Genomic DNA, 17,470 nt, shown 5'->3' with positions numbered 1-17,470 from the left:
CTGGATGCACAGTGGAATGTCTGGGACATTGAAGCACTAGGATTTGTGAGACCAAACAGATGCTTTTGGAACAAAGTAATGTATCCAACTGATGAGAACATCATCAGTTTGACTAACACTAGCATAGTAACAGAAATGCTCTTCCATGAAATTAAGTAGCTAAATACTGATATTATTCAATAAAAAACTCAAGCAATGAACTGAACATCAAATGTATTTTGCCTTGTAAAATACTGATTCACTAACCTTAAAAATTTCAGCATGCTCTCACTATCAAATACCACTAAATTAGCATCCAAGCAAACAGATGGACTAATGTATTAATGTATTACTGATGAATAGTACACTGAGTAACCTCTAAATTTACTGAGAAATTAGAAAGCACTAATTTATGCTAAAGACAGAAAAGAAAACATGTTGGTCAGAAGAAAAGTAGTATGAATAAACAAAAGCATAGCTATTATAAAGGCAGTATAGCCCATGAGTGAGAAAGGGAGGACATAGAAGCAGCTGTGGTTTGGACCTATCTTCAAAAGCAGTCCCAAGACAACCTACCGGGGACAGTTTGAACTGTATTTTCTTACACTCTGGCAGTTCATCATTTGTCCATGAACAAAAATGAAACCTCTCTTCACCTTGATACATCTAACTTCCATTGCTACACCCTGTTGACCATAATGTTCTACTACAAAGTTCATAACACCTGCCAGCAGCAAATGCAGCAGCAGCAAACTCTCTAGAGACAGTTTAGAAAAAGGAAACCATGGGTTCCCAAGCAGCCCGCCATTCTGAGGCTGATACACATTTGATTCTTTGCAAAGAATTTCTGGTGCCTCTGTTACTTTAAGCACACTAGTACTTTGACTCTTTCATACATGCATGAAACATCTGTAACTCCCCATTGGCAGCTACCAGATGTGTATTTCCTTAAAGAACGAACACACACCAGGGAGAAAGGAGTAGTAAAACATGGAAAGAAGGGAGCCATGCGGAGCCATATTTTCAGAAGGAAAAGCTACTAAATTGCAGATTATCACAGCAACACACTGCTGTTATGGAGACATTTATTAATCTAGATACAGAAGGGGAAATATGGTTTCTATTTAGGGTAGGAATCTCCCTGGAATATCAGGATCAAACAACTGCTGCTAATTCTCTTCTAAGGACATTCATGCATATGCCATAGGCCTAAAGATTTGTTTTGAGCAGCTAAGACTTGAAGTAAGTACACCATGTCTTCCTATATGGTCTGCCCTGATCCTTCAAAAAAAAAAAAAACAACAATGCCATGATGCTTCTAATTGAAATTCCTGATAAGTATAGCTTGATCTGATAAATTAATTGGTACTAGGTGACACTTAACCCAGGAGCATATTATAACAGAAGAAAAACATCATAAAATTTACCAGAAGAGCTTAGTCATCTGTAGATCATCTAAGTAGTCACTCTTTCCTGCCAGAAAATGGACTGGAGGACATGCCAGAAGTAAAAGAGAAAATAATCTGGATGTGGAGTAACAGTGAGATTAATGCTGTGATGCAAAAATGTTGCGATAACTGCATTAGGAATATAGAGATCTGAAACTTCAGAACATAAACGACTGATCTTAAGCACTGTAGCTGTTTAACTAGTGAACTACATTAGTGATGAAAAAATGGCTCAGTAAAGGATATCACTGATTAGACAACTCATTTTTTGCTTTAGATATACACACACAGAGGTACAAGGTTGTGTTCATGGAATTAAATTTCTTATTTTACACAGAATTTACTGACAAACTATACCCCAGACTTTTCTGCCTTCCATAATGCCACCTTGATTTTATACTTGTATATAAACATATGCATATAAAGTGTGATTACATCTATATGTATCTTTATAAATAGTCCTTGACAAGAACTTTGCTAAGAGAGAATGCATGAGAACATTGGTCAGAAATTTACAGTGACAGTTATCAAGGTTTGTTCACAATACATTCAGCTGCTTCACATTACAGTCCATGTTACATTCCCAGGCAAGCTGCAGCTCAGACATCATAACTAGAAGACAGAGGTTGTATCTGCCGCTGGGGATTATCTGTCCTTGAGTTTGCAAATTGTTTACTGGTTGTTTCCGGGTCTGTTGACATATGCAGCCCATTCTGTACCTACGATACAGAGACAGAGAACTGTTCTTTCAAAGCAATGTCAGATTTTAATAAGTTCTGGCAGCCAGAGAAACGATAATAGCTCACCAGCAGGCAGAAATTACATTTATTTTCATTGTCTGTTTTGAGAAATCTAAGTAACAGTGTGCTGGAGGTTATCATGGTAATAGGCATAGCTATTCCTGTGGTAATATAGCCAGTAGCCATCAACTGCACTATGCTGCTATGACTGATACACTAGTTGCAAATTTGAAAATAAAAAATACTCCAAATGCTTCCTTCAAGTACCACTTAATTAAGTTAAACTTCTCACAGAGGTTAATTACTTAGACAATTTCACTGAACTAAAATTGAACAATACAAACATGTCAAGGTCATAACTGGAAACAACTCAATGTATCAGTGAATCAATACTGATGGGAAACAGACTGTCCCAGTCATCAGTGGGACAAACATGCTGGTTGTAAGATCCCAGGCGTGGCCATTCTGGCTGACTGCATAGAGCATGCTTAACCCTTTACACACAGCCAACATCCTGAACTTCATTGTCATCTGATTTCTGTGAATTTGTACGATCAGTTCAAAACTTTACCTGGAATCCCCCAAGAAATAAAACAGCAGCTGAAGGTCCCCATAACACGGGATTACAATGGTGCTCCTAACCACTGACAACCAAACCCCACAACTTAGGGACATTCGTACTGTTTGGACTCAGACAAAAATTGGTATAAACACCAGTTTCACATTCACTTTTAAAAAGACACAAGGCGGATGCACTGAAGAGCACTCCATACTGCCTAAGCTGTTCCTCTACAAGAACGTAAGCACATGAAAGACAGGAAAAAAGCATGCAGCATGGGAGTTATTTTCAGGTAAGCTAGGCACTGAGTTCTCTCCATCAAGGACAGTTCATCTGCTTCTTTTTTCATAAAAAAGAAAACATGGAAAGCTTTTGATTCCTTTTGAAAGAAGCACGTGATGTGTCAGCCTAAGCATGTAAATACTAAAATGAAGAAACTGCAGTTAAGTTTCCCTAAAGAGTGGCAAAAAAGGAAGAAAAGAGAGCAGGACAGGAGGGAAGGGAGGAAGCAGAGACAGTAAAAAAAAACCTGAGGGGCCACATTCACTGCAGAGTTAAGATTTAGTGGCTTCGCTTTTACACAAGTGTGGGCAAAAAAATCACTTTTAAGGGCTCTAATGAAAGTTGAAAGTTACCTTCAAAAAGTTATGCATATTTCAACAGAAATAAAAATCATTATGCATTCTCTCTAAAGAGGACACAATCTCAAACTGTCAAAATTCTAAACTCTTCTACATATATTACATACAAATGCCTTCTATAAAGAAACCCCTTTTCATTTTTCTTCTAAATTAGCTTAGTGGTCCATGGTATTACACTATCTTGGTCTAGCCCGTGAATAATGTGACAGGTAATTTTTATACTTCTTGCCTGTGCTTAAGTTTTGGTGAAGATACGGAAAACAACTTTTATGGCCTAGGTGTAAAAGTAAATGTTCTATGAGCCCTGCATATCCAAACATAGACATAAAATATTTCATACTAAGTATGTGTCCATCAATAACAAAAAAGAAGTTTGGTTTGTGGTGTGTTTTTTTTTTTGTTTGGTTATTGTTTGTGTGGGGTTTTTTTGTTGTTGTTGTTTGGGGTTTTTTTGTTTGGTTTTGTTTTTTGTTCTTTTTTTAATAACAATGTTCAGTAACTTGTTTTTTCTCAAAACAAAATGGTAATGCTAACATTGATGTAACCTACCACATTATCACAGACAGGATTTAAGATTGTGTTATCAGATAGGAATCAATTATGTACTACTATGCACTGAGAAAGGTAAATAATATGCAGATAACATAGGTAATCATCTAGCTATAATGTAAAAATTATATTCCTCATGAAGCTGTTGACTGCAATGACATAGAAATGAATATTTTCCATCTCCAAAATGCTCAAAATGCTCCTCTACCAACTTCAGTTTGCAAGCGACTGAAACAGCTTCAAAATGCTGAACACTTTAATGTTTGGTTTACAGTGCTAAAGAAACAATGATATCTCTAGCTGAAATCATGGCAAACTCAGATTATATTTTCTCTTATACCCAAAGAAAGGCTATTTCTCTGTTTCTGTGCTTTAGTTATGTTCCAGTACTTCAGCAACTATGCTATAAACTGAATTAACTTGCAAATATGGGATTGGCTCTTTTCTCTTTGGTGAAGAAGCCCACATTTCCAAATATCAATCTTTTAAAAGCTGCTTTCCTCTATTCTCTTTCACAAAGGTAAAAAGAGAAGTGCAGCCATCAGATTAAAATGCTCAATCCAACAGACTCATTTTTTAAGGTACTCCACCAAGAAGAGAAAAATGATATGGGATAATGCTTATATAAAAAGCAAAACTAGGCAAAATCTAAAGAAATAAGGGAGGAAATAAAGAGAAACATAAGCAGATTAAAAGAGGAGGTACAGACAAACTCTTTAAGTTCTGAGTGTCTCTGAAAGGTAATACTATGGATATAGACATGAAAAAAAAAATAGTTCCAGACCATGCTGTTGGTCCTAGTATTATATTTGTATATGAGAAATGCTGTGTAAAAATGAAAGGAAGTATTTATTCCAAACAACCTTCTGGAGAATGCTGGAAATAACCTCAAAACTCTATTGCAAAAGCTATGCCATATTTTAAGACAAATACATGGTACATTGTAAGATGTAGAATTAACATCAATCTATTTTAAGTAAAAATTGGCAGAAAGTTGTTTGAAAGAGTGTCAGCCCTCCACATACCACAAGTACTGATATGCGTATCTCCACCATGGCAGAATCTGAATTCCCCTTTCCATGTTTGACAAGGCCACTAAAGAAGCAGGATTAGAAAATAGCCCTTAATTTTGCCTCAGAGTTTCAGTGATCCTGTGAAATCTGCCTCTCCTTCCTCAGAAATAATATCCTATACCAGCCTTAAAACTCATATCAAAAGAATGCAGGATCAGCCCTAGTCAAAACATATGCCAGCACATTTAGCCTTTCTCAGTATATACTGACTGAAATCGCTATCTCTATAACCAACAGCTGTGTAAACAACTTAAATTTTAAATTACACCTTTTCTGTAGCAGGTGATACTTCTATTGCAATTAAAAAGTAATGGGGCAAAACACAGCCCAGATGCCCAAGAGATTTATTTTACTCTGCCTCTGTAGTGAGGGAATCTGTACTGCTAAATAAAGTCCTGACTGTGATATTATTTATATTACAAAGAACCTTTTGAAAAGTTCATAGATAAATTTCCAAAACTGTACTGAAAGTTGAAACTTTCACACATTTTAATTAAATGATTCCCACTTGAATACCTCGCATCCTTCTCATGTTTACACTTCAAGCCTTTCATCAAAGGTAGCATTGTTCTATTATATACACATAAAAAAAATAGCAAGGAAAGACAAAAGCTAAACTGGGCAAAGACCCTAACCTTTTGGAGTGCAGTGGTTTGACCAGAAGTGCAAACTGTTTCTTAGAAATACCATTTTGATTATGTAAGACAATTTACAGATTTGGATTAAATGTGCTGCATAGTGTCACTGCTAAACCCTGTTCTACAGCAATAGAAAAATCAAGGGCTTTTTTTAGTCAGTAAAGAAGTAAGTTTGTTTTGTTTCTCTGAATATGAAGTAATTTCCAGTTGAGTTCCAGAGATATTAAACACAAATTCAACTGACACTATTTAGAATTGTGGGAACTCAGCATATTTTAATGGCTGAAGCACCTTAGGATGGTCAGCTGGAATATGTGTCAAAATTTTGAAGGACTTTTGTTTCAAGTAACTCTGATTATAAACAAATGATCTTAGGAATCTAAGCCACAAGTTCTCTTCCTCCACAGGCTTTTCACCCACTGCCTCTAAACCACACTGATTATATCCACTTTCTGAAATAAATAATTCTATCCTCACAAAACAACTTGCTTAACAATTAAGAGGTAAGTCTGTGACTTAAACCACTTTCTTTTATCACAGCCACAAATTTGAATAATAAGCCTTTTATTTCTGTAAAGATTAAGTTTCAATTATTTTTAACAGTTGTATTTTGTAGACATCATTCACAAGAGCAGAGTTGGGTCTACAGTGACTGTAAAATCATATGGAATAAAACAGTTATCAGTCACATGTGAAACAAACCAATTAATACTAAAATTTCAATTAATGTGAAAATTGAAAAAAGATGTCAAAAGCAACAGAGGAGGATGAAAAAAGATGTGTAAGGTAAGAGAAAAAAGTGATATAGCAGTATTTTTTTGCTACACAGGCACACAATGCATATTCATTCAGAAAGAACAATGAGGAATTCAAATATAGAATGAATGTACGCTCTTCAGATCACACACCACTGTATCCACTGCTTTCAGTTATTCTTAATTTACAATGAAGTAACCAAGAGCTGAGCTTTAATCATGTTGTTTAAAATATAAAAATGCCACAGGTGAAGAATTTATGTCTAAGACACTAAGCAGAATCACAATGAGCAGTGATTTGTCCATTATATGCACATAGTTTATACCATTATAAAGATATTTATATATTATACCTGTTGTAGCATTTTTCAGTTTGAAAATACGCTGACATAGAAATACGACTGATATTTTCAAAGGTACAGAAATAGTCCATGCATGGAAAAAAAATAAATCTAAATTTACTCACTTGCTCCAATTTGCCATTCCTGATGTACCAATGATCATGCAACTGAGTAATTCCATTGATACCTAGCTCTTACTGGAGTAATTAAAGAGCAGTATAGAGCTTTGTTAGTATAATAACAAAGACAAGCCTGCGATCCAGGGCCTCTTTATACTGCTCTTTCTTGTTGATGTAAAGCTAAGTGAAGATGTTTCTAATACTATTCTCCACAGAGGTGAGGACTAATAGACTTATAACAATGGGCTTTCACTGTTAGAGAAACTTAGGTTTTAAAGCAACATTATATCTCTGTCTGGAGGCTCTATAGGGTCACTTAGATGTAAATTAATCATTAACTCCAACAGCATGACACCTCCTCAAGATAAAATAATCTGTGCTATTAGGAAAACCTTATCAGCCTTTCTCCTAACAGATTACAAATCAGAATATGACCCTCATGTGGAGGTAAAGCCAGTGCATCAGAGGATAAGAAGAGATGAAGGCTTTCTTTAGTAACTGCATGAGAATCCTTGGAAATTGGGCTTATATTATTTTTTTTCCACTTGAGAAATTCTCCCAAGTTTACTTCTTACTTGCAGACTAAAACACTGCATATTTTCTGCTAGTAAATAAATGAGTTACATTTCTCTCAGTGCATTTTTATACTGGTGGTTCAATACTTAGAATGAGCTTTTACTAGCTCACAGATCTGACCACAGGCATTTGCCATGCAGATTTAACCTCCCTGAGGCTGTGTGGTTTGCTCTATTAGATAATTTCAAGCAAGATAGTTTTACTTACTCTTCTGGTCTGAATGTTTCCTCTTACAACTTTTATTCCCTCTTATTTACTCCTTGGGTTGCTGCCAATGAAAAGCTTTTAAAACCTTCTCTCTGAGAATTGGCATTACTCTGACTGTGTAAGAAATGCATTTCTAAAGCTGACCTATAACTGTTGCTCTGTAGGCAGGCTGCAAGACACAGGTCTTTGGCTTTTTTACTCTAAAACTTTGAGTGTGGAATAGCATCAGCTTTATGTGACTCTGCATGCTGAAAGGTGGATAAAATAAACTACTAATGTATATTCCAAAGGAAAATTTCACGAGTAGGCCACAATAGTGAAAGAAACAGTAGAGGAAACCAACCTGGCTACAAAAGCATATAAAAACATGTAATTTCTGAAATCTGGTTTCCCAAATCCAAACCATGTTTCGCAACAAAGGTGAGGCATAGTTTAAAAAGCTGAATGGCTTGAAAACAAACAAAACTCCCCCCCTGCAACTTGAAGATTATTTGCAGTCACTCATCTGCACAAGAGAAATTCCTACAATATTTACTAGCACGATTGTAAATCCAGAATAATTTGTCTCCCTTATAACAATACTACCCCTGTTTGATACAATAAACATAATCCCCAATGAATAATTGCAATAAACAGTACAAAATAAAAAGATTCCTTGTCTGATAGAATATAGGGGAAACAATAAGCCTAAGTTTTATGGGACTGATAATAACTGCTTTAATAAACAGCAAAAATATAGCCAAGAATCCAAATTTAGTAATTCTGCCTGACTTCACTTTTAGGAAAAAAACCCCAACCTCTTACCAACAGAAATTTACATATTTTGCTAAGCAGGTTTATTTCTCACATAAACCAAAACTCATGGGGTCAAGATCTCATATGGTCTGAGAGGCGTAGTATATCAACCTCAGGACTGAAGATTACGCTTATCTCAAATTTATTTCCAGGAAAGAATTTTGCAAGAAGGACAAATACTGAGTTTTCAACAGAGAATCAAATTTGCTGTGCCGTTTTTAAGCAAATATGAAAATATTTTTTTTTATGATTTGAATTACATTGCCGAGTGTATCTGAGAGACAAAAATGCACATCTGCAAAGTTAACTGAACATTAAGAATAACTTTGGTAGGACTGAAATAGAAAATAGCCAAAGCAACCTTCAGTGTTCATACTATAAATGTTGCATAAGTGTTGCTGGGAAATACTTATTATTTTGATATACTGAAGTCTGCAGATCCTTCCTCATGCTTTATAGATCCTAAATACACAGATCTGGAATTAAAATTATGTGGAACAGCTGCTAAGTGACAACAGAAATTTGCACTGATCCACAAGCCTGTCACAAACATTGCACTTATGGGCCTCTTGCCTTCACATTTTCCTTACAGCCACTACCTTGTGTTTAAATCTGAAACAGAATACTTTGCCTAATAGGTGCAGTGATTTCTGTTTAGAAACAGAAGTCTCCTTATTTATATAAATTCTTGACTTAATATATTTTGAGTTACACAACATGACAATGGTGTTTCACTATCTGGCATATTTTTGTTTAGGTTTGCATTTGTTAAATAGAAACATATTAGCATGCAGTGCCAGGAAGCATTCAAGTTCAAACCATCTTCAGCTTTCCTCTTGAAACTGGAAAGATGTGCACATATGCGAATAAGCATAGTGCAAGAAGAGAAATGAGGGGAATATGAAGTCACTGCATTGTTACATTGGCAAGAAACCACACACCTTTTCTCATGACCAATAACTAATGCCAGGCCTCCTTCTCCTCAGCTGACAAACTGAGGGGACGTTTGGCTTTCCAGGTGCAAATATAACCTACAGTAGTGAAAGCTGAGGACAGACATGCTTTCGGAACAGTTGATCTGTGTTGAATTCCAACCTGGTCTCCCATCAGTGTAACATGCTTCTTCTTTCTACTTACCTTAGAGAAGACAATGGACTGAAAAAGAACATGGTGTTTTGAAGACTTCAATCAAGTACACATGTCTATACAACCAATATATATACTAGAGAGTCATATTTTGCCCACAAGTATGAAAAGAAAGTTAATTTTGAATAGTGTCACATCCTACAGTGCAGGAAAAAAAATACACACCAAAATTTGTTTCCTCTATACTGAAAGCTGTTGGGTTAGATGACATGTAACCTATAATACTATCAGTAATATTACAATTTTTAATATAATGCTGTGTGTCCCCCCCCTTTATTTTTCTTTTCATTTGTTCTAAACATTTATCTGTTTGTTTGAATGCCATACCCCTATAAAATCAGTCTCTGAAATGTTAATCTGCTGAAGATCTAAGAAGATGCACTTATAGAAGATGACTTTACAGTACAACATGCTTTTCATTTAAGGATATAACCTGAGAAAGCCTAATTCTATTTCTTTCTGGTATCTTCAATTTGACCATTTTTATTTCTACCTACCTCTGATGTCTTGATGTTCTCATAAGAAAACTGTGTGACAGGTACTCCGAGATGGTTGATGAAATAATCTGAATCGCCCTGTATCTGCACAGAACTCACATTAGATCCTGGACATCTAGTCTTTTCCACACATTGGAAGCTCTGGCTCTGAAAAAAAAAAAAAGAAATCAAAAATTCTAGTTACACATTTGCAACCAGGTTCTTAATCACTTGTATAAGTATCTCATTTGCATGGCATTCTTTGGATGGAAGCATTTGGAATTTACACTGGTGCAAACAGATATCAGCTGGTTCATACCTAATAGTGAGTGAGTCTACAAACTTTTTACCCTCTATTGATATATATTGTAGGATCAGACACAGCAGAGAATGAAGTGTGCTGCAACATGGCTGAGTCTTTCAGAGGACAAGGAAAGTCATCTCCAACTGAAATAGTAGGAGTGGCAAGAGAAGAAGCCTTTGGTAGGCTATGGAATGTCCCATGCTAGGCAGGAGATCACAGGTCATCATGGTGTCTTTTGGAAGCATGTTCCCAGATCTTTAATGGATAATTAAGGAATTAATTCTGTATTCAGTTAATAGCATGCTCTCTAACAGCAAAAAGCTGAATGAGATTATCATATTCAAGATATCTGATAGTGTATGAAATGCTGTCGAATTATCGGGGTAAACTGCTTAAAACAATTCTAATCAGTGACATGTTTGTATTTCTTTCAAATAAGCATTTTATGTGAAGTCTTAGCAACAAAACGTTAACAGATACAAAAAGAAAACTGGAAAACAAGCCCAAGACTGAGTGCTACATACTTGTGTAGCACCCAAATATATTAGGTAACTAAACACTTAATGAGCAGTAGGCACAAAGGTTTTCAGCATCTATAATAGCAAATAAAGTATTTATTTTTTTTAAGAATGTTAGGAAGTTGAAGTACTATAGATTATTTTGTTTTAGCTAACAGTTTACATAGTATAACTTCAGTTCCTCAGACATACCTACTAAGTAATTACTAGTTTGCTACAAAAACAGGGTAAGATTAGTCTCCTTTAATACTAAAATGCACCAGATTTTGTATATTAAAGATCCTGAGCTTGGCAGGAAAATGTTATAAGAGTTAGAAAAAGACAAATCTGGGTATTTTTCCATGTTTAAATTAGCATAATTATTGCTTCACAGTTTCATTTCAGTGCTATGAAGAATGTAATTGCGTATTATCCACTGTATATGACAGAAAAAGCCCAAACTATATACTCATTTCAAAAGGTATTTTTAAATAACTACACTTTATCTTCTACAGTCTTTCTCAGTCAAAAACATTGCATAGCTGTGTTGTAGTTTGAGCCCAGCTTTTCACTCAGACCCACACAGCTGCTGGCTCACTGCCTCCCTTCTCCCCACCCCACTCCCAGTGGGACTGGGAGGAGAACTGGAAGAATGTAAATTCCATGGCTTGAGATCTGAACAGTCCAATAACTAAAAATAACTACTACTACTACTACCATCACTAATAATAATGATAAGGGAAATAACAAGGGGAGCAAATATAAACCTAAAAAATGGAAGGAACCCCCTCCACACCCCCCCATCAAACTTAAGTGATGCACAATACAATTGCTCACCACCCACTGACTGATACCCAGCCCAACCTGAGCATCAGTCTGGGTGTTCCAGGTAACTCTCCCCAGTTTATATACTGGGCATGCTGTGGTGTTATGGGAATATCCCTTTGGCTAGTTTGGGTCAGGTGTCCTGCCTCTGATTCCTCCTGGCTTCTTGTGCTCCTCCTCACTGGTAGAACATGAGAGACTGAAAAGTCCTTGACTACTGAGCAACAACTAAAACATCAGCATGTTACCACACTGTTCTCAGACTAAGACCGAAACACAGTACTGCACCAGCTACTAAGAAAGAGAAAACTTAACTGTTACAGCTGAACCCAGGACAAGCACACATAAAGGCACGTCTATAATTTTAAGCATATATATGCACACAAGATCCATTTTTAAGTGATCACTCCTTTCAGGAATTACGTTTTAAGTATCATGCCATGTACTATGCTACAGTGCAGATTAGACTATATTGCAATTTCCCCATACTGTCCAATGCATCTGGTCCACATTCATAAATGATGAGTAGTCTGTTCCTTCTTTAATGTTTAAAAGTTTACTGAACGACAGAAAACACAGCCTTTTGCTTCAACAGGAAAATCACTGAAATAGGCAAAAAACCAGTTACCTACCAAAGTCACAAATTGCAAACTTAAATGACCAAATTAATCCCAATAAAAGTGTTGGACAAAACAATTCAGTATCAGAAAAGACAAAGCTGGAGAGTCAATGATCCATAGGAAAGCTAAATAGTACATGGAAGGAACTTTTCTTTCTAAAAAGACCTGAACCTAGCTCTGAGTAAACACAATGGCAGACAAACTCTTCAAGGCTAATGCTACTTGCAACTATTAAGAATTTATGTAACTATTGTGACTATCCAGAATTAATTTTCTAGAAGTAATTAACAGAAGTGATATCTTGAAGTGTGGCATGTGCCATCAAAATCTTACCGTATACCTTACAGAGGCAAGGAAATTGAGCAGGAAAATGAATGTACCTTTTTTTCCTTGTCAATCTAAATCTTTATACCTTTCACTCTAACCTTTCATCATCTCCTATGTATCTGTACCTAGAATTTATTGTGGGGTTTTCAGAAAAGGAATACTGTAAGCTGCTGCCTGGAGGTACAAGTGTGGACTTGGAATTTATACCCAGAATTCCCATTTAGGGAGGGGATAATAGAGGATAATCAAAAAGGAAAACAAGGGTTCATGCAATGAATAACATTTCCCACAGCAAAAAATGCCAGATTTTTTTAATCTAGTATGTGAGAAGTCAACTGGTGTAACTGTATGAATGAAGTTCTAAGACATTTTCCATTAGTGCCATCTCACTATACCCCAAAATGGTTGGCTAAGTATCAAGTCATCTACCAAGCAGATTACGTTTCACATAAAAGCAATCAAGGTTATAGATACTGCATGGACACAGCTAATTAAGACTATTTTGATATTGTTTTGTATTGTTTCTAAGAAAATGATGGTAGAGTCAGTTAATTCAGAATATACACCAGACATCCTATCTGTTAGCATGCAGGAACCTAAGAGATACCTTCCTTTTTCAGAAACCCAAGCTTTTAGCCAGCGTTCTGCCCCTTGGAAAACACTACATTTCATTTTAGCTATTCAAAACCATGTTACTTTTTTTCCTCACTGTAAGCAACAATGAAATATTTTTCCTCTATGAAAGTTTACTTATGTTTACAATTTGGTTAAGAGTACAACGAGATATGGTATTTTTTGGTTCTTTACATCACCAGCCTTCAAGGTATAGGATTTGTATTTTCATGACAGCAATATTCAATTCCATAGGGCTAGCATCCTAAGAGTTTAACTGCTTTGTTCAACTTTCACTGCTGCTAGGAAATGAAGGTCACTCCTTAGTAAAAGACTGCTAGGGGATGTGAGTCACAGAATTGACCTGAGTGGGAAAGAAGATTACAACAATGCTAATTTCTAAAAACATGGGATTTAAAAGCATTTTAAAGTTCTTTAACGCCAAATAACTTGTCAATCATCATGTAATAGAAACTGTGTATTGCTTTGGCATTCTGCTTTCCCTTTCCTTCCCCCCTATCCCAACTAGTCTGCTATTTTTGCACATTTAAATCTGAAACAGTGTCAATTTGATTAGTTCTAAGAAACCACAGAATCTCTCCTTTCATATATGCAAAAATAACTAATTTGTGAGTTCTCAGCCTGGAAAAAATGTTATGCAATATTTTATCAGTTGCAGTCAGGTCCTACTTAATGATCCTTTAGAAAAAAAAAAACAACATAAAAAACCCCACCAAAATTAAAAATGCATCTTAGAAAAAATTATCAGCAACACGATTTGTAGGAACTACCTCCTAGTTGTAAAACAGGCAAACTGCATTTCTTCGGCTAACTAGTCTTACAGCAAAACACACATAATAGCACTGTTCAGATCACTTAGTTGTTCATGCTGATCTCCACTGTGTCAATCAAGTCCTCCCCTTAGACTGGAAGGAGATCAAGCCATGTGTTTAGACAGTAATCAAGGAGTGGTTCATGTCAGTGTAAGGATGCACATGCTATTCATAACGGAATAATTTTATTTCTCTGGAGTTCATTTTGGTTTTCAGCATCGTGTTAGAGGTTTATTTTACAAATTTGAGAAAATGAAGAGTACCATATGGCCCATTAAGTATATTTGATTTGGGTTAATGTTATAAAACATCTGACACATATAAAGTATCATCAAGTGGTACTTCACTGCAGACCTTATTCTAGCACTAATTACATGTAAGCATTCATAGGTGCCTTTTGTGGCAATGTTAAGATCCTGGTATAAATAAAAGCCTATATTAAAAAAAAAAATATCTTGGCCATTTCTATGGTTCACTTTTCACTGACAGTTACACATTTAGAGACATGTACCTGTCAGTTAGCTCTGCCTACCTTCCTTCTTTCATGTGACTCCAGCTGAAGCTAAAACCTTGGCAGCTTCTGAGAAAGGGTTCACATGTTTAAGTAGTTTTTTAACAGGACAAATGAAGAGTGAACAATTATTCTTGCAGCAATCCCAGTTTCAGAATTACAGCAAGGAAGCTTATTCTTCATGAATAATCTAACTTTATTCCATGAGTTGAATCACCACCTGTACCAGTAGCAGGTGCAAGGAAAACACATTTAAGAAGCCAAAGCATTGTAGCCAAATAAATTAAGTACAAAAAATATAAGCAAAGAGCATAATATATTAAATTAATCACAGGCCATGTAAAAATGAAGAAAGCAACAGATTAGCATCTTTATTACTGCAAATGTGTTACACTAAATCATCATCAAGAGGTAGGAAGGGCCAGAGAATCTACATAGCAAAAGATTCACAAGTATATATCCTCTCATCTATAAATCCCTGCTACACTGAGAAACAAATCATTAGAGGAAAAAGGTTTTACAACTCCTTAAAAATATTATCAGCTGTTTGCTTGCCCTGACTACCAAAATCTACTGAAAAAAGAAATTCTATCAACTCTCTGGCAAGCATACTCCTCTATTTTCTCACATCTGATCAACTGGTTTGGATATAAACATCCTCCTTTGCTCTCAGTCTTTGCTGATTGATTATATATATTGATATTCATGCAAAACAGATGTTTATAAAATTATTAGGGATATTTAATACAGTACTTTCCCCTAGAGACCTCAAAGTATTTTTCAAATCAACTAAAGACAAGCAAGGTGCCTAACATTTCAGTCTTGCCTAACATCACCAAACAGAACAACCAAATAGAAACTGAATAATTCCTAACTTTCGAGCCGTATCAAACTTTCATTATTCAAGTATGTACATAAAAATAATTTTAAATTATATCCACTCATTCTTTCACTGCACAAGAAAAGAAAATCTGCTAAGTAATATGCTATGTACAGAGAATAGCCTAAATGTTACACACAACTAATGTGGTGAATGTACCTATTTAAACAATGCAATCTTATGATTACCTCCACTATTTTAGAGGCATAATAAAAATATTAAAAATGGCATAGGCAGACCGTGATATTCTGCTACAGATAGTAATATTGTGAAAAGCTGTCATTTCAGTGCTTGTGCCTGTCTATTACATCTATTTTAGACATGACAGCGAAGTTCAAGAAGTGCATACAACCCAATTTCCCCATGATCTTTGACTTCTTGATACTGTATTAGACACTGAAACAAAACTGAGCAGCTTCATCTGATGATACTTACACTATACCTGTTCAGACACTTTAGTCAACATTTTTAACAAAGTATGAACAAGAAAAAGAATGATCACTCTCTAGACCAAGCCTGCAAGTGTTCAGAGTAAGAAAAGATGATTAAGACTACACTAAGAAATCTTCTGAGGTAGTGTGAATAAAATGTGCTGACACATACACACCATCTTGTCACTAGGGAAAAACAACCCCCACAAGAACTAGTGTTTATTTAAAGATGTCAGGGACAAAATATTTAGCATCCATCATAGGGCAAGTGATTCTCAATCATACTACTGCATCTGACAGGGATCACCATTAGTTCCTTAGAAAGTCCCTCACAATGTACTTGATGTTTTTGGGTACACAGAAGCACTGCATCTGGAAATTCCAAGAGTAAACTGGTTTTTAGCTTGTGTGGGAAGAAAATATTAAATATTGTATTTTCACTAGCAAAACCTGCCTTTTAGATAAACCTCATGGCTTTAAAAGAATTATTCTTTGAAAACGCATGCAGGTATCCTCCATGACAGAGCATTTTTCACCCAAGGGGATAAGGGAAAATGAAAACTGTGACAACTACAATGCTTATAAAAGGTCAGAGCAAATAGAGATTACCCAAGACCAAGTTTTGATACTACATTAAAATTTCCACTAAATCAAAGAAAATTCAGTGAACTACGGAGCATAAGGCACCATACTTAACCCTCTAGTTTTACCTTTCAAAAAAGTTTAAATTAAGTTTGGCTCTTTAATGGTGGCTTCCTATCTAAATTGGAAAAGTATAATACCAGCAGTTATAAAACAAAGCATGGGGGAATACCTATGCTTGGTTTAAAATGTTTAGATATATTGCTATACGTTTTACTACTTAACAGATTTATATTATTTTTTATTTAGTTTACAGCTACAAAACATTAAGCAAGCATAAACCCGTATTACTTGTTGAGTTCTTTGTGTTCTGATAAACAGCATTTGCATGTTTTGAAATCATTGTCTTATTTAAAAAAAAAAAAGACCATCAATGTAAGGTCTTTATAATAAATGGGACCTCACAGGACTGAACCACATTTTAGATGCAAATTTTACATCAAACTGGTAATAAATACAAAAAGAAGGTAGTAAAAAATTATAGTGTGAATTTAATTTCTTTTACTGGACTTTTTCTACATTTAACTTTATGTACTGACAGTCCCTCTCTGATTCCTGATGCTTTTTATATGATACTGAATTATATTTATACTTCCTATACATAAATTGAAGTCATAAGCCTCATTAACTCAGATATACTTTTGCCAACATCCAGTACAAACTCCTAGGAATTTTAATGGCTTTTTAAAGAGAGATAAAAATCAAGCAGGTATGCTCCTATTTGATAAGAGAATTTCAGAGCAATCAAATATTTAAGAGCTAAAATTACATAGCATAAATTATATAAGTGGCAAGACCGCAATTGGAATGTCATCAGAAGTTCCAAATATCTGAGTAACTTAAAAATTTAGAGAGTTAGATGGTTTAACAAAAGCAATAAAGAAATTACAGAACACAGCTATGGCAGCTGAATTTCTCCATCATACCCCACACTCCTATGCTCATC

General features: G+C 35.4%; 1 protein-coding gene across 6 annotated transcripts in view; it reads right to left on the bottom strand.

Moving 5' to 3' along the window:
• NAALADL2 (N-acetylated alpha-linked acidic dipeptidase like 2) overlaps positions 1–17,470 on the bottom strand; it is a 634,909-nt gene that overhangs the window by 238,028 nt on the left and 379,411 nt on the right. For all 6 annotated transcript variants that reach the window (XM_031047098.2, XM_031047101.2, XM_031047097.2 and 3 more), the window contains one exon: positions 10,064–10,210. In XM_031047098.2, the coding sequence (XP_030902958.2) occupies positions 10,064–10,210 (147 nt within the window). The remainder of the gene's footprint in view (positions 1–10,063; positions 10,211–17,470) is intronic.

This window comes from Melopsittacus undulatus, chromosome 6 (genome assembly GCF_012275295.1).
Source record: "Melopsittacus undulatus isolate bMelUnd1 chromosome 6, bMelUnd1.mat.Z, whole genome shotgun sequence".
NCBI classification, from domain to species: domain Eukaryota; kingdom Metazoa; phylum Chordata; class Aves; order Psittaciformes; family Psittaculidae; genus Melopsittacus; species Melopsittacus undulatus.
The sequence above is the reverse complement of the archived record's forward strand: the minus strand, read 5'-3'. Positions and strand labels throughout refer to the sequence as shown.